Below are 15,654 nucleotides of genomic sequence, written 5' to 3'. Positions count from 1 at the left end.
AAATGTCCCCTTTTTAGGTAATCTATCCCAAGTATGCAGGGAGCCCCCTGGCCAGTCACTATACGATGCTTCTGCCAGTCTTTACCGGTGAGGCTGATCTCGGCCTCCAAAACAGATAGTTCCTGCGAACCCCCAGTCACTCCATGTATATGTATCAGTTCTGTCCCTTTGTAGCCTGAGGGTATCAGAGTGCACTGTGCACCGGTATCCACCAGTGCCTTATATCTCTGTGGTTCGGATGTGCCAGGCCACCGAATCCACACAGTCCAATACACTCTATTATCCCTCTCCCCCCCCTGGCTGAGGGCAGGGCCCCTCTATTGGTTACCTGCAGCAGCAGAGGCAATTTCAGTATTGGCTGACCTCTTTTGTAATTCTTTCACTCGTGCTCGTAGTGCATAAGTGGGTTCGTCGTGCCACTTCCTCATGTCCTCTCCATGCTCACGCAGGTAATTCCACAGGGCACCACGTGACATAGGCTCACTGCGGTCATTCACTCGAGCAGGTGGGCGTTTGCGTCTGATGGCTGAGACTGCCACAGGTTCACTATTATTCCTTGCCGTGGACCAGTTCTTCAGCAAGCCGTCTAGTATTCTCTCTACTTGGTCCAGTCTGTTCCCCACTTGGCAGATGGCTGCAATGGAGGCACGGGTTGGCGCTAGTGTGCTCTCCGTATTTTGGAGTGCAAGGATAAGCTCAAAGATTTGAGGTCTTCTATCCATTTCTTCATACCGGTTAGCGGCTGCTAAGAGTACACTGGCATATCTGTCCGGTGCTGACCGTATGAGCTTCTTCCATATTTCGGGAGTAGTGCTCACCTTCTCCGGGTCATGGCCATCATGTGGGTCCTCAGGGACAAACATGGGATCATACAGCATCTCTGCCACAGCCATTTCTCTCAAGCACTGAATGCCTTCCTCAGCTGTATTCCATTTTTTCAGTACAGGCTCCAAGTCACTTCTGAGAAGAAAAGTTGTCTTTACAGCTGATAGTATTCTGTCCCAGAGAGTGGCGACTCCATCCAGACATCTGCTGATCCCTCTATCAACAGATGGGTTTCGAGAGATGTTTCCTAATTGACGAGCCTCGTTGCAGCTTAGGGACACACTGCCGGCCCCACTGTCCCAACATCGAAGCAGCCAAGTGACGACGCTTTCACCTGGGACTCGGGTGAACTCCTTTCTCATGCCTTGGATTTCAGTAATTTTCATAGGTTTACGAGTAGAGGAAATGGTGACTTCCCCCTCATCATCACTATCCTCTCCATGTCTGTTAGTCTTCTGAGTTGCCTTCTTTGGTGGTTTTGGGGAGGGCCCCTCGCCGGGATCTTCCTCTACTTCCTCCTTCCGTTCCAGACGTGAAGATCCACGTTCCCATCTCTGGCCTTCCACTGGGGCGACTGACACTGATGCTGGTGCTTCCTGTGGTTTGCTGGGATTGACTTGGAGGTTTTCCTTTAGGGTTTGGATCTCATTTTTGAGACTCTCTATCTCCATCATAATCCGTTCGTTCTGAGATCCCCCTGAGCTACACCCTTTCTCAAGGTCCCTCTGGTGTTCAGGGGTAAGACTACCTGACACCGGGGGTCCCGATGCTTCTAGCCTTTTTCCTAAGTCTCTCACTACTGTTTGCCAGTCTCTCTGTGTTTTATAGGAAGATACTATATTTGTTATAATCAGAGAGACTAACAACACCATATCCCATTTGACACCCCAGTCATACTTAAGGTACTCAGAGCATTCATAAGCCAGTCCGAGCACAGTGTCTGTGATGTTTGTTAGGCTGAAAGGGAGCCAGTCAGGTATCCCTATCACTGGCTTCCATAGGTAGAATGATTGTACAACTAACCCCCACATCACTATGCTCTGAAGCCGGGACCACAGGAACATAAGGACCTGCAGTCCTACATACAGGGCTGCTGAAATAAGCAACTTCACTACTGCCCAAAACATTGCCCAGAACGCTGCCCGCATTCTCCACCAAAAATGTCACGGGGTTCTCTCTAGAGCTCCCTCGTGACAAGGGAACAAACCCAGGGGAGCAGGAACAAAAGTACCTCTCTTCCCTAACAGCGCGGTGCGGCGCGGCACGGCGCGGCGCGGCCCGGCCACGTGCGCTCCGGGAGAGGGGACGGGTAGGGAGACCGCGAATGGGTCTGGGAGGAAAAAAAAAAAAAAAAACGAAGAAAGGATGATCTGAGAACGAACGGGAGTTTAATAAACCCAGTAACACTAAACAACAACGAGAGAGTTTCAACAATGAGAAAACCAAATCCTAATCTCACCGACGGGCTGTGGGAGGCGGGAAACTCCGACCACGCTGTCTCCTCGCCGGGCGCCGGGGAGAGAGAGAGAGAGAGCCCGTCCCCTTCCCGACCTCCCCTCCGGTGCCGCTCCCCACATGCCCATTTAAGGCAGCCCACAGAAAAAAAACTTGTCCCCTTAACTCCCATTATCCTACATGATGTTTTGATGTGGAATACCAACACCAACCAAATTATAAAACCATAACAGAGGGCCAGTGAGGAGAGACTGGGAGAAAGAAGAACCATCCTCTGTAAGAGATGGTTTGAAACCACCTGAGGAACCTGAAAGTATCCAAGTCAGTAGGAGCTGATGAGATGCATCTGAGGGTCCTGAGGGAAGTGGCAGATGCAGTTACTAGGCCATTGTATTTGAGAAGTTGTGGCAGTCTGATGAAGTTCCCACTGACTGGAAAAGGGGAAACATAACCTCAATTTTTACAAAGGAACAAAAAGGAAGACCTGGGGAACTATAGGCCAGTCAGTCTCACCTCTGTGCCCAGCCAGGTCATGGAGCAGATCCTCCTGGAAACTATGCTAAAGCACATGGAAAATAGAGAGGTGACTGGTGGCAGCCGGTATGACTTTACTATTAAGGGCAAATCATGACTGACAAAGAGGGCCTTCTAGAATGGGGTCACGGTGTTGGTGGATAAGGGAAGAGTAATTGGCACAACGTCCTTGTCTCTAAATTGGAAAGGTATGGATTTGATGGTTTGACCCCTTGGGTGGATAAGCAATTGGCTGGACAGTCCCATTTAAAGAGCTGTGGTCAATGACTCAATGTCAAAGTCAAGACCAGTGACAGGTGGTGACCCTCAGGGGTCAGCACTGGGACCAGCACCACTTAACATCTTTGCTGGTGACAGACAACAGGACTGAGTGCACTCCCAGCAATTTTGCTGATGTCACCAAGCTTGCAGCCCTGAAGGCCAACTGTACCCAGGGTTGCATCAAAAGAAGCGTGGCCAGCAGGGTGAGGAAAGTGATCCTGCCCTTCTACTCTGCTGTTGTGAGGCCCCACCTGCAGTGCTGTGTTTAGCACAAAGAAGGGCATGGACCCAAGGGCTGGATGGGGCCCTAAGCAGCTAGATTGAGTGGGAGGGTCCCTGCTGTGGGAAGGGGTTGGAACTAGATGATGTTTGAGATATCTTTAGACCAAACCATTATATGCTTTTATTAACCATGCCATGGTAAATTTGTGGTTATCAGAGAGCTACTGGTATATATATATCCCCTTACTTACTTATATTATATATATATATATATATATATCTCCTTACATCAAACCAACAGTCATTGTGCATCAAGTAATTACTAACCCATGCAGACATACATCTCAGATTAGGCAGCAGAGTTCACTGACGGGCAGGAAATTGAGTTTTTAGTTGGAACAGTGTCTGAAAATATTCTGAAGATTTAGTTTATCTTCTGAGCTTACGCTTCTTCTTGAGATGCCTGAATTGATGACTAGTATTGCCTTGCCTAGAGTTAGTATCAGGCAATTTGGAAAGTCCCTAGCAGGTCAGACTTGCTCATCTGGCTACACTGGTCCCATTTTCCCCCTTTGACATACCAGTATCTTCAGCATCTGTAAAAGCTGGCTGCTCCATGATTTCTGTTTCCACATTCTTCCCCTTCTTCATAGAGTTCTGCCTCTTCTCGGATACAGACTGTTTCTTTTTGTTCTTAATTAAGATTTTCCCTAAGAGATCCTTAGGACTCGGCAGAGGAACTCCTGGCTTCAGCTGCAACAGAGAAACTTCAAAATGAACTTTATTTGCAAAGATACAACTCAGACACTCAGCAGTCCTGCCCCTCCTCTGGCCTCTTATTGGCGCATGGAAACATCTCTCACCCACTGTATACTTTAATTTCTCCACCTACAGGCACGTCCCACTATATCTATGCCGATTTTTTCCTAAGTCTTCACCTTCCCGATGTCACTTTCAGACCAGCATTTTGCACCTATCAGCCTTTTCAAGCTCTACTGCCTGTGCACACCATGCCATTTCCAGCCACCCATCCTGCATTACAGATGAAATACCATCCACGTGTCCTGGAGCCATCCACATAACTCAGGCTTTCACATTACACCCACCTCCCCTCGTTATCCCAGAGCACCAGATCAGCAATCAGGCCATATTTAAACTCTGCCTAAGGCTGATTTGGAAAAAAAAGATAAAATTGAATTAAAAAATCCCAAAGGCTTCGTGTGTGTCACATGAGGATGTGTGACTCAGACTGCTTCTGTATCTACACTCCCCATACAGAGAGCAACAGACCTATTAGTAATTTAGAATCACGGAATGGCCTGAGTTGAAAAGGACCACAATGATAATCGAGTTCCAACCCCCTGCTATGTGCAGGGTCACCAACCACCAGACCAGGCTGCCCAATGCCACATCCAACCTGCTGTTTCTCCCCATTGCCTAGGCAAGGGTGTTTTAGCTCCTCCTCTGCTATTTAACCAAAGAAAATTGCCCCATTTCTTGTTAGAACACAGGCGCTGCCCGTGATTTGTACATCAGTGCCCATTCACAAGGCAGCTGAATGAGTGGTGTGCATAGGGTTCACCAAAAATGTCACCATCCCCACAAAAATACATGATTGCACAAGTAAGCTGTCAACTCTGGTCAAGCAGAGCAGGAGTTTTACTCAGCTATTCTGAGCACACTGTGATGCATGTCGCTGACCTGCCCATCTATGTCCCCAAGGGGTTATTTCCAGGCTGGAAACAGGAATTTAGAAGCAATGGTTAGAAGAGCCTGAAATGCCCTTGCTCCTGGTTCTTTCCAAAGCAAATGCAATCACCTTGAAAATACACTGATTCATCTTGGTGCAATGGGAACAGCCTGGTCACCTGCAGCTCAGTTTCCAAAGTCACTGAAGAGATGGAGCACTAGGAGCAGGGTCAGACAAGTTCTCAGGAAAAACCCTGTGACTGAGAAGTCTTCCCTCCACTTGTCAGGTTATTCACACCAAAGTCCTGAGCTCATTTACCCCTTTTCATCGCTGTCCTTATATCTCCTGTGGCATCTCCTGGCACCAGGAGCCACTTTTTTCTTCAGAAAGACCTCTCCCCTAACCAGGTTCTTCAGCCTCCTTCCCCAGCTCCCACTTACCGGGTATTTCTCCAGAGGCTCTGTCAGCAGCATATCTCCAAATATGGTTCGGCAGTACTCGGCCATCTTTGCCTGCTGCTTGGGCCTAATAAACAAAGAGATAAAGCAGGAGTGAGCAGAAAAACAGATGCCCAAATCCAGAGTCCAGCATGAGCAACTATCTTGAGATCCATAAATCCTCACCCACTTACAATTGCCACAAAATCCCAACAGTGTTTCACATCAACACAGGCACTCATTTCAAACCAAGCAGCCCTGGTCTGTTCTGCTCTGGACAACAGAGAATACAATCCTCCCACCTTGTGTCCCCACAGTCACCAGATACTCACGAGTCTACGTGGTTCTCAAAGGAGAGGATGACAGGGTAAAGAGATGTTTTGAAAGCACTTTCTGCAATGGCCTCAATGGCGTCCTGAAGGAGAGCACATCACATAGACCAGCACTTGTTAGTAACAGATCTGATCTCCCCACGAAACTGATCCCCCTCCACGTTTCAGATCTCCACAGTGATCAGCCAGGGGCTTCTCCAGTAAGAAAGTTGACACCTGCCTCTGAAGCTGCCCAATCCTCTGTCATTTCACCTGCTCACAACATGCTTCTAATTCAGCAGCAGAGAAATCTGGAATGTTCACTCACCAGCAGTGCTGACATTTCCAATGCAAATACCATGGAAACATTCTCAGTATTAATAACATTGAAAAAAAAAAAAAAAATTATATTCTCTCCAAATCCTTGTTAAGCTCCACAAACTTTCCACTATTTTCTTCCCATTGCTGCTTACTGACATGGTAAAGAAGCATCATTTGCTCCTTTGCAATTACCTCCCAGCCCTGATTCTAGTTGTGTTTGTGCACTAACTTTACACAGCACACGTGGGCTCCAGGTGGTGAGACCAGGTCTAGCACCAGGACCTCAGTGTGGTGGTCCCACCTCCCAAAACCTCCCAAGCAAATAAAACAACCCCCCCACCGTCCCCAGAATTCAACTCCTCCATGGTCCACTTGGATTCTGCCCAAGAAACCTGCCAGCTTTGGAAGAGGAATAGCAGGTTATAATTCCCTTGAGGTACAGTTGCATGCCTTAGCAGAACTCTGCAATCACAGTAGCTATGGCTGTCATTACTTTTCCTATCCGTAGCGAACCGCTGTGCAAAAAGCAGCAGTGCTATTATAGGATATGGGAAATTACTGACACTGAAAATGCCGATACCTCTGATCGTTAATAAGGATCTGGTGTTTTTTTTTTCCCCCAGAAGAAATATTTTAGTACTTGTGAAGCGTTGGAACTGGGGAAAGATATGGAATATGAATAAAGAGCTTTAAAATGAAGAAGTGCCCTCCTGTTGGCAGCTGCTGTGTACATGAGGGCAGAAAAACAAGCGTGGTGCATTGATTTTTAACCTGCAAGCTGTCTGTAAATTCTGTGGATGAACGCCATGCATTTTCAAGGCTTTGAACTGTGCTTCAGAAGCCCGGGAGCTGAACCCTGAGGGAAGCTGTCTGCTCAGCATGCTAGAGGGCAGTTGCTCCACCAGATAGCCATGTAATTGGGAAGTAATTAAAATCTACTCCTCCAAAGCACCACCAGCTGAGGTTGTAAAGCACACGAACTGCAAGAAGATAAACTCACTTTAAATGTTTGTTTTCTACAAGCCACCTTGATTGTTTGTCTGACTGGCATCCAGCCGTAAAACTCCCATGCAATTTTCTGTCCATATATCCATCATGCTACACAACTCTGCAAGCAGGCACACCTACTCAATTGTCCCTCCATCACTTCTAATCGACTGCCTGCATTCCCATCATTCATTTATCCTCATCCACCTTTCGTGGTCCTCCAGCTCCAATGATGCACACAAACTCCAACCTCTTGCACATTTGCTCATCTTTCATTCTATTTACACATTCATTCCCTTGTGATCTTGCCACAAATCTTTCTCTTTCAAACATCTTTGCCCATACGTTTGACTGTCAGCCAGTCAACTTGAATGGAGATCAGTCTAAAGCCAAGCAAGGGCAAGCGTGTGGAGAAGACTCCTGCACCTTGAAGAGGATTTCAGTTGTCATGGTGAACCCGTGAGTGATGATGGGCTCCTCATCTGGGGGACGGCCCTTCCAGCAATCCAGCTCCACACAGCGACACCCAGCCAGCAGCGTCTGACGGTACATTTCAGGAGATGAGACACCAGAGAACTGGCCAGCTGGAGGAGAGCACAAGGAGGGAGGCTCAGCTTTAGCCATTCATGTGGGGCACCAGCAAGAACACCTGCTGTCTTTGAGCAGAATGGCAATGCGTTGGTTGTTATGAAAAAACAAGTTCTTGAAAGGAGTGGTGAGGCATTGGCACAGGCTGCCCAGGGAGAGAGGGGAGTCATCATCCCCGGAGGTGTTCAAGGAGGTGGTCAACACGTAGATGTGGCATTTAGGGACATGGGTTAGTGGGCATGATGGGGATGGACTGGCGGTTGGGTTTGGTGATCCTAGAGATCTTTCACAACCATAATACGATTCCATGCTTTAGGCAATAGAGTGACATTTCTTCTTCTGAAGAAGTGTCATGCACTACAGCCCTCAGCCCTCCAAACTAAACGGGAGATGCATCTGCCTGATTGTCAGGATCATTCACCCATCTCTGGTGGTGGTAGGTGCCGGAGCTCGGGCAGTTCTGGACGTGCCCATACCTGTTAAATAAGTGTTGTGGGACGAATTGATGAAGTAGTGTGAGAGCGGCTGCGTCATGTCCTGATACAGCATCAATTTGTCCAGTGCTATCACGTTGTTCTCAGGGCCGCAGAGAAACCAAACCATTCCCTCTGGAGACAACTGCCCTACATGGAAAAGAAAGCTTTAATAGTGCTGAAACACAAAGGTTCTGGCACCTCCTACCCAGTAAGGCATAGATTTGTAAGAATCAGGCCGGTTGCTCCCCTGGAAAAGCCAGGGTACCAGAAGGTATGAGATGCTCTGCTATTTTCAGGCTACCTTCATAGTGGGACGTGGAGGAAGAACCAGTCCTATGGGCTGAGTGAGACTCACCTCTCTGGATGTTAATGACGCTGGGCTCATATTTCTCTATCAGGCTCTGCACCTGCTCAGGTTTTGCTGGTGGGAAAAGGATGTCGTTGAGGCGAGAGTCTCGCTGCTTCTTGTTGATAAACTTTGCCAAGTGTTCTTTTGTCATGTAGGGTTTTGCTTTGAAATGGCTAAGGGGAAAGAATTACACAAAAGCACGTGTGCCAGAAAACTTCATAATGGAGGCACTGGTCCTTCCTCAGGTTAGCAATAAGTGCACAGTTCTCCAAGACCACAAAATTCTGTTTTATCTACATTTCTTCCTATAAATGATGCTTCCTACTCTGGTCTTCTTTCCTCCTCTAAAAACTTCTTCCTAACTAATGCACTGCTGTTAAGAGGTCATACGAGGGAAGAACAAAGCATAATTTGAGCCTCTGACCTGAACTCTACATTTCAAAACACAATGAATACTTGCCCTATGAAATCAAGACCATTTAAGAAATCACAGGTTTAGCTAACTGAAAACAAGTCACTGGCTAATGGCAAAGTTCTCTGGGTTTTATGCTGTGCATGGTCTGGTTTGGGGCTAGCCACAAGTAGTCTCATATTACCATCACCTAGATTAACCTGAAACCCTTTTTTGCCTTTCTTCTGCCATAAGAGATTAAGTCCTTTCCTGTGGCTTGAAGGAAACTTACTGTGAAGTAAATATCTCATCAATCTCAGGCCGTGGACACAGATTCATGAGGAAAGTTTTATACACAGTCTCAGGAAAGTCCTCTGGGTTGATGGCATCATTCTGAGAATGAAAGAAAGACATGTCAGTATCATTAACCCACAATGGTTTTCACCTCTGTTAACACCCAACGCCTGCAGTCCAGCACTCATTGTGACAAGGCAGATAAGCAATTGGCACACCTAGCAAGGTGCTTAGGAAAGAGGAGATGGAGTGGAGAGGCATTATAATGGCCTATTTCAGAAAGGACTGCTTTTTTGGAACTGTCCCTTAGTGGCTCCTGTTCGATGACAAAGTGCACGATGAGCAGATAGGAGCTGTTAGAGGTCTGGATGGTGCTCTGAAGGTTGGCAGAAGTGCCATCAGATCTGTTGCTTCGAAGAACAGGGGAAATGGACAGAAGGGAACGTGCTGCTTCCTACGCCATACAGTGCAAGTCATAGAGCTGCAAGTGCTATGAACATATCTTAGAAAGACTTGAAGTTTAGGCAAGGCAGCTAAGAACAAGGATAGGATTTCAAAGCAATTTCAAAGAATCTGGGCAGCTGATGTTTTGGAAGTCATGGGCAGCACAGTCAGGATAAGCAAAAAGATTATTCCCAAACCAGTGGCTACCTGGTAACATTCTTACCTTGCCTTTAGGAAGATGACAAGCACTTAATGCTGCTTCCACCCTCTTCCTGTCTGCAGGAAACATCTGAAAAATACTACACAGACAGGGAAACAAGAAACCATTACCACCATGTAAAAGGATGCAGAAAGCTGGATACTGGTCTGTAGGGCAGAATGCATCTGGTCAAGCCTTCAGTTTAAAGCAGTCTCTTTGCAATATTATGGATTAGTACCAATAACTGAATTCTCCCTAGATTCAGAACATCCCAATCAGCAACAATGATGTATCACCTGTGGATAAATTTAGACGTCAGGTCTATTACACTCCTGGAATAACAGGTGCTCACAGTCAAGAAGGGGAACAAAAAGTGCCAAATATGTTGACAGATGGAAAGGCGCTCAACTGGAGCTCTAGCTGACATATGCAAACATTGCACGCTGCTCCCAAGCAGCCCTTTGCAAGGCAAAAATTGCAGCATCCTTGTCATACTTCAAAAGGGATTTAAATGTCCAAAGTGAAAGTCAAGTAAACATGGAACGTAAAAATAAAGCCTGACGTGAAGGCTCAGAAAGCTTCACATACACCTGCACTTGACGCTGTAACAGCACAAATCTGTGAGCAGGGAGGTTCAGAACTTCCCAGCGAATACCCACAAATGTATTCACCAAAGGTCCTTATTCTCAAAAGGAAAGATAAATTAAGTACTCAAAAGGGAAATTCAATGCTGCAGCCTTTTGTCATTGGGCGAGTGACAAAACAATACAGAGGGGTGATGGGATCAGCCATGGAGTGATTTTACAAGGGAAAACACTGAGTGGCACAAAACCAATTCTAGATTTATGCCATGGAACAGTGAAGTGCAAATCTCTCCTGTTCTGTACTTGAGCCAGCATTAACACTGGCCCAGATGTCAAAGGCTGATTCCCTCATTCACGTGCAAAATGAAGACTGAAGGCAGTGGAATTACACCAGTGGAGAAGAGCTGTAGTGGTCACACATAAGAGAAAAGATACAAAGGGAAAACACTCCTTCCAACTCAAATGATTTTATGATCCTATGATAAAACAACGGATTTCTGCTTCAGGCTAGCTGATTTGTCAAGCAAAAACGGACCACATACAGAACTCCTTCTAAAAAAGCTCCTACACCTTATGCAGCTTCAACTCACGTTTGCAAAACAAATCCCCAGTCAGAATTTTATCAGAGTTGCTTGATTTTGTTAATGAATATTTGGGAACAGCAAGGAAATGAAATTCGTGGCCACTCAAGACAATTTCTTGCTGTAGTCACAGAAAGTCTCCTTTCCAGACACAGGTTATGTACCAGGCCCTTTGGTGGGAGGAACCTAAGTGCAGCAGGAGTCCTCTCATGACTTGAATAGTTTTTACCTCACAGGTAATGGTTTTTGGCAATGTTTTTCACCCTTAGATGCAGCAGAAGCAGGCAGCTGAAAGCACAGGGCTACCACTCTCTTACCAGCTGCTATGCCTTTCATCTAACTGGATATACAATTAAAGACAAACAGAAGCCTTACTCACTTCCTGACAGGAATCTTTCCCTCTGCATTCAGTTGCATCTTCAGCTTCACCAGGCTGTGGAAAAAAAGCCAAGATGAGGAGGAAAAAAGAAAACACAACTGGGAAAGGAAACCAAAAGTTAACTGAAGACCAGGGTCCTACAGGCTGTAAGCTTAACCTCAGATGGAACCTGCTCCCATCTCTTTGGAAAGAGAAACAGGCAAGCTGTTTTGATATCAGATTCCTCTGAAACATATGACAGATGTGAGATAATGGTATCCTCTGTTATTAAGTCCTCCTTGACAATCTCATGCTGCCAAACCGAACAGCATCACAGAGCCAAGAAGAGGCAGTACCAAGTTGAGGTGAGCGCTGTGACTGTGATGGGGGAACACAGATCTGAAGCTCAGAATTTCAGTTTGTCTAGTGCTATGTGTGTATCTAATACCAAGGCTCAAGTGCTGCAGTGCCAGTCAGTTGTCACACAACACAGAGCCCACTGACCACCCGCTGCCTGAGTTGGCACAGGACTTGCTTAGGAGACTGCCAAAGGACTCGGAGGATAAGAAGCCTTTTCTTTCCATTACAGACAGAAAGGGCAGCAAGCAAATGTTTCAGATAGCAATGTTTATCAGAAAGCACTTACATTTTCTCTAGGAAGGTGTACCGAGAAGCGTTGTACGTGAGGGGATTCTGAACAATGGCCATAATATCCTCAGCCCAGCTCTGGAGAAAAAACACACAGACACACACACAAGGGTGGAGGCAGCCGATGGAACAGCACAGGTACACTGCATGGACAGGGCACCAGCCTGGGCTGATACTGCTGAGCTACAAACCCAACAGCTCCCTGTGGAACGTGCCAACTCTTTGTCCTTCATAGTGCTTCTCTGCCCTCAGGCCCACATACCTTGCCAACATTCTCCTTGTAGGACACAAAGTTATGGAAAGTGAGGTCCACCATATCAGGGCCAGATACAATCGTCAGAGTTTTCAGCAGAAAGGTGCTGTGAGGATAATCCAAGTTAAAAACCTCACGGAGCTTCTGGCACTGCAACACAAACAGAACAGATGGGGTGAAAAGGAGAACGAGGCAAACTGCACCAGAAAAAATACAAGACCCGAAGCAAACACGGACTCGAGCTTTTCAACAGTTGCAAAATCATGGCATGTGATCTTTCTCATCCTTTCTTATTTTCCATTTCTTCTCTGTAGGCTGCATCACCAAGATCTTCCAAGAAAGAAACCACTGTGACCAACATCAGCACACGAATGGCCTGCTCTGGTCTGACAAAGTGCACGTAGGAGATTACTATTAAAGAAATTGCATGTGAAACTTCAGCCTCAACTTGCAGGCAGGCAAACAGAAGAGTATCTGGCCTCCACTTGGCATGGGTGTGTAACCGAGTTAGCACAGACATCCATGTGTGGAAACGTGCTATGGCTTTTCAATTGGTGTGACACTTGTTGCCCCACCACAAGGTGCTGCCTGGGGTCCCAGGAGGCTGACTAGATTTAAGCCTTGTTGCTGGGGACAGAAGCTCGTTCTCCCTCTCCAAGTGACATTTTCTTCCTGTTGTCAGTTGCTAAATTTGTTGTCTTTCTTTTCCATAGCAATCGCAATGTCCCAAGCGATGGCTCACCAGAGATTTGATAAGCGAAAAGCTCATCCGATTAGTCATACTGGGGTTTCATCACCATACGGAAGTATTTATAGAATCCCTTTAACTTATTTAGCATTTTATGCATTCCTATCCTACATAAGGCATAACCGAGCCAAGGTATCCTGGAGTTACACCAATGGTTGCTATTTATAACAGAAGGATAACATTCCCACGTCCTGCCATAATGCGCAGCAATTCATGACTTGAAACTTAGGATCCATCAAAGCAAACTGGCAGAGCACTGCTCCTTCAGAAACTAAGGGCAAAATTCATCACCAGCAATTGCTAGCAGGGCAGGGCAGGCTCAGATATGTACCTGGAGCTGCAAGCCGTATGTTAGACATATGGCTGAGTTACTCCATTTCAACAAATTAAAGCACTAGTAATATCCTAGTACGTTACAGATACCACACTGACCTCAGTGAGAGAGCTTTAAGTTAAATGAATCATAGAATCACAAGGTTGGAAAGGACCTATGAGATCATCTAGTCCAACCGTCCTCCCTTTACCATACCTACAGCAAACCCCAAACCAGATCTCCTAGCTCCCCATCCTGACTCCTCTTAAACGCTGCCAGGGATGGTGACTCCACCTCCCTGGGCATCCATTCCAGTGCCTGACCACTCTCTGAGAGAAAAAGTTCCTTCTTATGTCCAGTCTAAACCTCATCTGATACAACTTGTGGCCATTTCCTCGGGTCCTGTTGGTTGCCTGGTTGACTTCATGTGCTTGCTATAAACACAGAGCACTCACTAAGTCAGCCCTGCAGCTCAGCTCCTATTGAGCAACTCACTGAGCTGCCAGAAGTGGACAACGTCTGCATTTTTACTGATGAAACATCTCAGACCGACAAAGCCAACAAAAAAACCCAATGCAAAAAAACTGGCCATTTTCTTTCCTTTGAATTGCTTGATTTAAATGCAAGCAATTGTTTCAGCCACAGAATTTTCTATTTACATTTAGACTGTGATAGCTGAAACTGAAACAGCTCACTGTGGGCAACCTCATGCACTGCGTCTCACACAGAAAAGTGCATGTATATTTTATGGGAAACCGTGCAGGCTTTTTCCAGTGCATTTTCCCCAGTTTCTGCAGTGTCTGCAATATGGGCACTTTTGTAGCAAATAGGAAAAAAAAAGAATGAGATGGATCATAATTCAAGACCACCTGATTCCAGCTCTCCCTTCATAAAAGCCTCTCCTCAGTGATAACTGAGATCTGTACAATCCAATAGGATCTGGAGGGATTGAAGGAGAAAGGCAGTCGGCCACCCAGAACTACTTCCCAATAGCTGTAGAGTTTCTACAGAGGCTCGTTGCTGCAATTCTTCTTTGCAGAAGCCAACAGCACCCACGTATCCTACCACACTCTGAGAATCAGTCCCAAGCTGGGAGGGACCCATAAGGATAAACGAGTCCAACTTGGTGGAACTTAAACTGCAAGTGGCAAAGTGTTAGATTTTAGTTTCGCATTTAACTTCATCGTGCAAAGCCGGGGGCATTTGTTCAGCTTCCTTACCTCTACTGTTGTAAATTCTATGAAGCTAAGACAATAGAGAACTTGTGGTTTGAGCTAAGCTCATTTCCTGTATTTGTTACAAGGCGGCTCCTCCCACCCCTTCCTCCTCTGCAATCTGGTGTCGCTTGGCTCCCCAGTTTCTGCTCAGGACGTGTCCCCAGCTGGCTCTGAGCTTCCACCTGCACTCTGTAGACAAAGCTGGGCACACACAGCCCTCAGAATGGCTCAACCACCATCTCGGAACAAGAACTGGACATCCTTAGCCTACACAGCTATCTTAAATAGGATGCACATTGTCAGCATAGCTCAGGACCCCCCCAACACCTCTGTTAGCTAACTACAGCAGGGAGGAGCAAGGACAGGAAAGGATGATCTTCTTAGGAATCTAAATTGGGTCATATTTTCCCACTTAGCCTGAAGTAAGTCACTCACTCATTCTGTGCTGCCTGCTGTACTCAGGGATTATCTCCCTCCTGGGATAAAGGCAGTGATGCTGGCACAGCAATGGTGAGGGTAGGCCAGATGCTGTCCTGATGCCACGTTTTGCCTTTATAATAACTTGCTCTCCTGTGCTGCAGCTTCACTGCCATTCCTTAGTGCCACACTGCAGGTGGACAGAGAAGGAGGCATCAGTCCATGAAAATAGGCAACCATATTAGCCATGCAAATCAGGGAGGGAAATATGCTTAGCAAATCCACTTAGAAAAAAACAACACACACGCACACACAGAAAGCAACCCAGCAGCAGAATGGCTGAAATACACAATCAGCTTTCATTTCACTTCCCACTCTCCTGATTTCCCTAAAAACCTGATCCGTATAAACCATATTCATAATCCTGAGAAAAGCAAATTCTCATGCAAACACAAAGAACCAAGCTTAATGCAAGAGACGGAAAGAGCCTTTTCTCCACTTGAAACAGACATAAGCAGATGACAGCAAGGATTTGCTCCAGCTGCTTGCAATCACTATATATGACAGTTCCGTATCTTCATGATGCAGTGCTGGAGTGCACAACACAAGCAAACTCCCTTCCCATGTGTTCTTTAGGACAGCAGCACCATGACTGTGGCAGGGCATGTCTCTGTGCCAAGCATCCTGGAGGGACAAGGGAGAGGAGATGCAGCTAAGCACTCTCAGCTCCCACTGCTGCCTTATCTGAAGG

General features: G+C 46.5%; 1 protein-coding gene across 1 annotated transcript in view; it reads right to left on the bottom strand.

The window, feature by feature from the left end:
- The window catches only part of PLCB2 (phospholipase C beta 2), a 49,007-nt gene that overhangs the window by 19,205 nt on the left and 14,148 nt on the right, over positions 1–15,654 (bottom strand). The window contains exons 5-15 of the mRNA XM_072337385.1: positions 12,218–12,358; positions 11,954–12,033; positions 11,329–11,382; positions 9,809–9,884; positions 9,140–9,240; positions 8,463–8,629; positions 8,108–8,254; positions 7,470–7,627; positions 5,757–5,839; positions 5,428–5,512; positions 3,879–4,050 (exon numbers count right to left, since the gene is read on the bottom strand). Coding sequence (XP_072193486.1) covers positions 3,879–4,050; positions 5,428–5,512; positions 5,757–5,839; positions 7,470–7,627; positions 8,108–8,254; positions 8,463–8,629; positions 9,140–9,240; positions 9,809–9,884; positions 11,329–11,382; positions 11,954–12,033; positions 12,218–12,358 — 1,264 coding nt within the window. The remainder of the gene's footprint in view (positions 1–3,878; positions 4,051–5,427; positions 5,513–5,756; positions 5,840–7,469; positions 7,628–8,107; positions 8,255–8,462; positions 8,630–9,139; positions 9,241–9,808; positions 9,885–11,328; positions 11,383–11,953; positions 12,034–12,217; positions 12,359–15,654) is intronic.

The sequence above is a fragment of the Excalfactoria chinensis genome, chromosome 5, assembly GCF_039878825.1.
Source record: "Excalfactoria chinensis isolate bCotChi1 chromosome 5, bCotChi1.hap2, whole genome shotgun sequence".
NCBI lineage: Eukaryota > Metazoa > Chordata > Aves > Galliformes > Phasianidae > Excalfactoria > Excalfactoria chinensis.
Note: the sequence above shows the minus strand (reverse complement) of the source record. Positions and strands in the feature narration are given on the sequence as shown.